The sequence below is a fragment of the Rhagoletis zephyria genome, unplaced genomic scaffold (genome assembly GCF_001687245.7).
Source record: "Rhagoletis zephyria isolate East Lansing unplaced genomic scaffold, Rhagoletis_zephyria_1.1 Rzeph_scaffold_22466, whole genome shotgun sequence".
NCBI lineage: Eukaryota > Metazoa > Arthropoda > Insecta > Diptera > Tephritidae > Rhagoletis > Rhagoletis zephyria.
In genome coordinates, this window is record NW_016179524.1 from 1 (window position 1) to 6459 (window position 6459).

The following is a 6459-nucleotide window of genomic DNA, read 5'->3' on the forward strand; positions in this document are numbered from 1 at the left end:
TGTTGTTGCTTGAGATTGAAAATGAAAATGTGTGTGTGAGTTTGTGAGTAAATTTAAAAATTAAATTGTTTGGAAACGTCAAGAATTTTAAAAGTGACTCTCAGCGGTTCTACCTTACTATATTTTTATCATGATTACAGGTATTGTCTTCCCAGGGAGCGCATATTCCGATCTACCTTATTTGAAAAACATCATTGCTGCCCACACTAAAAGGTTTACTTACTACTAGGGAAAAGGGATATTTCCATACCCCATATACCATGTATGTACACGTATGTTTTCAAACGAACCATCATTTTGCTGAGAACTCATTTCATTTGCTTAACTTTTGCTAGTAAATAAATTCAAAATTTGTATGGCTCACTTCATTTCAAACGTTTTTTTCTATTGTTTTGGAAGATTATAAAAATTAAATTGAGCGAAAACAAAAAGCAAAACCAAATAAAAGTAAAAGGACCAACATTGAACTGCGTCAAAATGAAATTAAGGGAGCACGAATTTCGATGTGAAGCAAAACTCTCTGGGAAGACAATACCTGTAATTATTGTACCATGGATTTTAACAATTTAGAATTTTTGTGAGAATAAATTAAAAATATATGACATTTTCGAGACCAAATAATTTGAAAAAAAAAATCAAATCGGCTGCTCTACTGATACTACCTATTCAAGGTGCGTTGATATATATGTATAAATCTGCGAGATCGTAAATGACAATTCACCAAAAAAGATTTTCGGTTTCTCTCATTTATCTTGCATATGCGGTACTGTGCAATATGCATTCGTCTGCTATTCCTTGATGCTTAGAACAGCATACTACAAAATCTAATATGTCGAGTACATCTAGAAAAATTAATTTAACAGTATTTTAAAGCCTTTGTTATGGAGAGTTCAGGATAACTAGTATGTTTGGATAAAAAAAAGTACCTTGTCCTTTCAAGTGACCTTCCAACCAGCTATGGTTTTAATTTCCCCCCCCCCCTTTTTTTTGACCTGAAAAAAGTACGTCTACAAAACGTACAAAAGTCTACATACAGACATTTTTTTACAATATGCAAAGTTTTATATTTTAATTTCTTTTCGCTACAGAATTATTTCAAAATTTCGATTTTGAGGGAAAACGCAATCAAAGTTTGACCAATTCATGCTGTTGGTACACCAAACACACATGGAAAGACACATATCTTCGCCATTTTTGGGAAGTTTAGTCATCTGTTAGGCTGAGAATATTATCCTTGTTATCAAATCTCCAAAAACGTAAACTTTGAATTACATCTCTATAATATTAAACGTGCGATATAGTTCATAGTACAACCAAAAATTGTATTGATAAATTTTTACAAAACTCAGGAAAATTCGATAAATTGCTAAAATTTTTAGGGTTCGAACCCAAATTTTCGTAATTCGTAATTCGTAGCTACGTTACGGAAAACGAAAAATCGACATGCTGCAACCCTTGCGGAAACCTGTGCAGAATTTCCAGCTATCAGTTGTTTTTCGAAGACAGCTGTATGAAGGAAAACAAAGTGGAAAGGAATTTTAGAAACATTCTTCAACTGCTTATTTATGGTAAAACTGTTTGATTTTACATATTTTGAAGGAAACGATGGATTGTATTGCATTTGTAATTATAGCAGCTGAGTAAGAGTGCGCTATGGAAATGAATTCACAAAGATATGCGGAGCTGTCGGGCATAGTTGCCATGGACGCATCTATGTCAACCTCCGATGCCTGAAGAACTGGTTCTCAATTGAAAACATGCACTTTGTTGGGTCCACCACCTGTTGCGCTTGCTTCTGCCTTCAGACGCACTTACGGATTATAACCCTAAGTATAATTCTCCTTTCTGTGTTGCCGGAGAAGAGTGGCTTCCGCATGTCAAAGCCATACAACATTGCTTGTGCATATCACTCCAGCTACGCCATCTAGCCGAATTTATTAATAAAGTATTGCTCGGAAATTTGAAACATTCATTTTAAATTAAAGTTTAGTCCGGGTTATGCGTTTGGACACAACAACCGAAAATCATTGTACGAATAACTAAACCGGACCCAAGTTTCTCGATAAGGGGCAACAAAAATTATTTTTGTTCGTTCATATAAAGCAGTGGATAAAAATATACGTATACGTATGTCTGTTTAAAAGAACAGCACTAATATTTCCTGCAAAAACACATCGACTTACATCTTTTATCTCGCTTCCGACACAGACACCCCTATTGCGAGTGTCGACTAGTAGTAGATAAACGACTCTTTATTCGATTTCCGCTTTTCCATGGTATTGTAAATGTCTATTTCTCGTTCAATAAGCGAATAGTTTTTAATCGCTCATCCTTCTAGATTGTTTGTAGAAAGATTAGCGGCTATAAACCGTTCACTCATTGAGCGAGAAAACGACTTTGCAAATACCACGTTTATATACTACTAGTCGACACTCACAAAAGGGGGTGAGATTTATTTTCGTACAAAATTACGCAAAAAAGCTGTAAATTTCTTACTCGTTCGATTTTAGGCATGCCATTGTTACGAATTTCGAAAGTTCGAAAATACGATTCGGACTGCAGCATACTATTTCTACGATTCGTAGCAAAACCCGAATGCGGAAGAGTTGCACAATATGGGTGATGGATTTACATATTTTATCTCGTTTCCGACAGAATTATTTTCGTACAAAATTACGCAAAAAAGCTGTCAATTTCTTACTCGTCCGTTTTTAGGCATGCCATTGCTAGTGTTTCAGACACGTCAAGTCTTGCTTTCAAGTCTGCTCGTTCGTTGGCGAAGGAGGTGAGAAGAGAGGGGAAGAGTACAGATACCTCCGTACCGTCAATTCGTTTCAAGTTTTCTTGTCTCTTTTGATCTTTTCGTTGCTTCCCATTGAAAGAACCAAGGACTTGAATTCAATTAAAGTTGACGCGGGTGGAAGCAAATAGAAAACACAAAAGAGAATGCGAAAAAAATTGCTTTCAAGACTTGACGTGTCTGAAAGGGGACCTACATTGCATACAATTTCCACGATTCGTAGCAAAATCCGAATACAAAAGAGTTGCATAATAGGGATGTACAATTAAATTTTTGCATCATATTAGCACTGTATTAAATGTCAGAAAATATTGAGTGTTCTTTCGATTCACAGTATACTGTGCTTTCGGTTAAATAAAAGTTGTTCAGCATGAAAATGGCAATCATGTTTGTGTGGAACTATGGGAACGTACCCATACTACGCGACCCACTTTCGGAGCATGAAATTTAAGATAATTATTTTTTCTTAATTTTGTTTGGGTTTAAAATTTAAACCGAACTGTTTAAATCAGGGACCGAAGATAATAGTTATTTTCAAAATTTCAATTCAAAAAGTCAGTCGGAAAGAATTGGTCTATTTAACCGACCTCCAAAAAAGGAGGAGGTTATCAGTTCGTCGGAATATTTTTTTTTTTTTTTTTTTTGTTGTATGTTACCGCATAACTTTGGACCACGTCAACCGATTTCGATAATCGATATCTTTTCAGTCAAAAGTAAAAGTTAAAACTTGACTTTTATTTTTTCGGTCAAAAATAAAAGTTAAAAATTTACTTTTATTTTTTTGGTCAAAAATAAAAGTTAAAACTTGACCTTTATTTTTTCGGTCAATTATAAAAGTTAAATCTGACTTTTATTGTTTCGGTCAACATAGCAGTTTACATATTCACAATACAATATGTTTTAATAAAAAAATGCACATCCTTTCAATTGCAGTGTTCTATCTTCTGTAAATATATCGAGTTTCTTTAATTTNGTTCTATCTTCTGTAAATATATCGAGTTTCTTTAATTTGAGCTTTAAGTTAATCACCTCTTTACAGGAATGATTCGGAATTCAATTCAACAATTAATATGGCTGCCAAGTTCTGCTCCGACAAATTGTATCGCAAATCGCTAAGAATAAGCTTAGTGCTGAGAACGCGTGTTCTACACTGACTTGTGTCGCTGGCAATAATAAATGCCAGATCTCTTAGTCGGGGATATATACATTTTTTACTCTCCCAGTAATCCATAAGGTCCGTATCAACATCAATGGGCTTCTCCTTATAGGTGCCTATTTCCATAAATGCTTTTCTAACGTAATCTTCGGAAAAAGTAAAAGTCAAGTTTAAACTTTTATATTTTACTGAAAAAATAAGTCAAATTTTTTCTTTTATTTTTGACCAAAAAATTAAAGTCATATTTTAACCTTTATATTTGACTGAAAAAATAAAAGTCAAATTTTTTCTTTTATTTTTGATCGAAAAAGTAAAGTCATATTTTAACCTTTATACTTGACTAAAAAAATAAAAGTCAAGTTTTAACTTCTATTTTTGACTGAAAACATATCGGAAAAAATAACGATTATTTGTTAACTTTTTCGATTAAAAGCATAACCGTTACGGTCGCTGGTTTAAATTCTAAACCCTGTGCTCTCTTTTTTTAAACTTGGAAGGTTTGTATTTGAAACTGAATTTAGTTTGGTCATATATGAAGTCCAAAAAGTTTAAAATTAAAACCGAAATTTTTAACCGCGAGCGTATTTTTAAACCGATCTGGCTGAATTCGGATAAATAGCCGAGTTCGTGTTGTTGCTTTGCGTGTATTTCGTCATTTAAGCGAGTGTTTTTTTGTAGCTCGGTTGCAAGAGAATGCACCTATAATGTGAATACTTGTAGTGGTAACTGTCATTTGCCATCTTTGGTATATGTATGCAATATAATATATGTACATATTTATATGTGTGTATGTTTATATGTATGTAAGTCCTGGGGAGCTTTTTGGGGTTTTGCTAAAATATTTTGTAGTTTTTCTTACTTTAATCAATTTATTAAGGATGACATCACCGTCGGGAGCACATTTCGCCACAAGAAGTTCGTACACATAATTGATGTTCAATTGATTGTTATAATTCAGAGGCAGGTTCAATAAGTCCTCGTTCCAAAAATTTATGTTTGATTTATATATGATTGTTGATATGGCCTTTGCTATTCTCATCTTTATTCTATGCTCCATGGAATTTTCAAAATATCTTGGTTTTTTAATACTCAAAGCTTTATGCATGCTAAGAAGTTCATTTAATATGGCGTTGGTATATTCAACGGGCACAAATGAAACGTATTGCAAACGTATTCGTTGTAAGCGAGAACACTGCGTTTTGTCTATTTTTAATAAATACAATTCCTCTGTCCTTCAGGTAAGAAAGAAAATTAAAGTGTTATATGTATGTTGATTTATTAAATTAAACTTTTGCAGCTATTTTACCTCGCATCCCCAAAGTTTGCGTCTCCGAGCGTCATACCCTTGATGTAAGTTTCTTCGGTCAGAATAATACCAGAATTCAAAACCGCTGTACAAATACCAAGGTTTTCAAGATCTATACCTAAAATTTGGTGCGAATAGTCTTCCAGCTGATTTGGCGAATACATATTTTTTAAATACCTCAATAAATTCGTCGTTCTGTAAAATTAAATTTTACTAATTAGTTCGTGGGACAAAAGCTCATAAGAGAAGAAGGTTTTCAGTTCATCGGAATATTTTTTTCTTTTTAATGTATGTTACCGCATAAGAATGTATCATTAACCAAGAACAAAAACACGAGAATTTAAAAAAATAAGATGTCATTATTTCATATATGGCGAAAAATATGTATATCTGACTGGCAAAAGTTTAACTTTTGTTAATTCGAAAGTTACCTACACTATATAACAAAGCGATTGCATCCGGGAATATTTTTTAAGTGCTATTAAAAATGCGTCGATGATATTTACATCGAGTTTGTTGTTTGGTAACAATTCTGAGAGTTTTAAAAGCGTCTTATGCGATCCAGTGGTTAAAACATCTTCAATTTTTACTATGTAGTTTTGTAAATCGGAAAAATTTGTTAAGTACTCTTTAACAAAAAAGTCAATAAACTTTTTGCGAAAAAATTCGGCTGTATCTGCATCCTTAACCATATCTGAAACTATTTGATGCTTCAGCTCTTCGAAAGGTACATGAATTAGTTTATTCAAATTTATATTCCAAAACCGACGACAAATGTTCTGCACAACTTCCTTGTTTTCACACTCGAAAACTACCATCAGAAGTATCCAAATAAGGTTCCCTTTGTCCGAGTTTTTAACATTTTTTAAACTATTTGCTATTTTACCTAACAGTTTTGACTGCGTGGTGGCCAATTCATTCGTATTATCAGTGGATGTTAGTTCGCCGCACAAATTATTTGTAACGATCTCATAAAACCGTTGAGTAAAGAAAACACCATCAATATTTTTGACACCATCTTCAATTTTGAGATAAAATGTGTCAAAGTGATTAAAAGGATCGGTAATATTATATAACGATTCGACTAAAACGACATATTCATTCAACGGCATTCTAGAAATGGCTTCGCGAAATATGTGTTCAAACAATTCAATTGCTTTTATTCTGATATGTTGGTTTTGAAGTCCACGAATTCTG

The 6459-nt window shown here is 33.2% G+C and overlaps 1 protein-coding gene across 1 annotated transcript; it reads right to left on the reverse strand.

The window, feature by feature from the left end:
- Positions 1 to 3796: 3796 nt before the first annotated feature.
- LOC108381414 (uncharacterized) lies at positions 3797 to 5800 on the reverse strand. The gene is made up of 4 exons (XM_017637832.1): positions 5769 to 5800; positions 5263 to 5457; positions 4816 to 5188; positions 3797 to 4102 (listed from the first exon to the last, which is right to left on the reverse strand). The coding sequence occupies exons 2-4, from the start codon at positions 5424 to 5426 to the stop codon at positions 4073 to 4075; spliced, it is 567 nt and encodes a 188-aa protein (XP_017493321.1). The 5' UTR covers positions 5427 to 5457; positions 5769 to 5800; the 3' UTR covers positions 3797 to 4072.
- Positions 5801 to 6459: the final 659 nt, after the last annotated feature.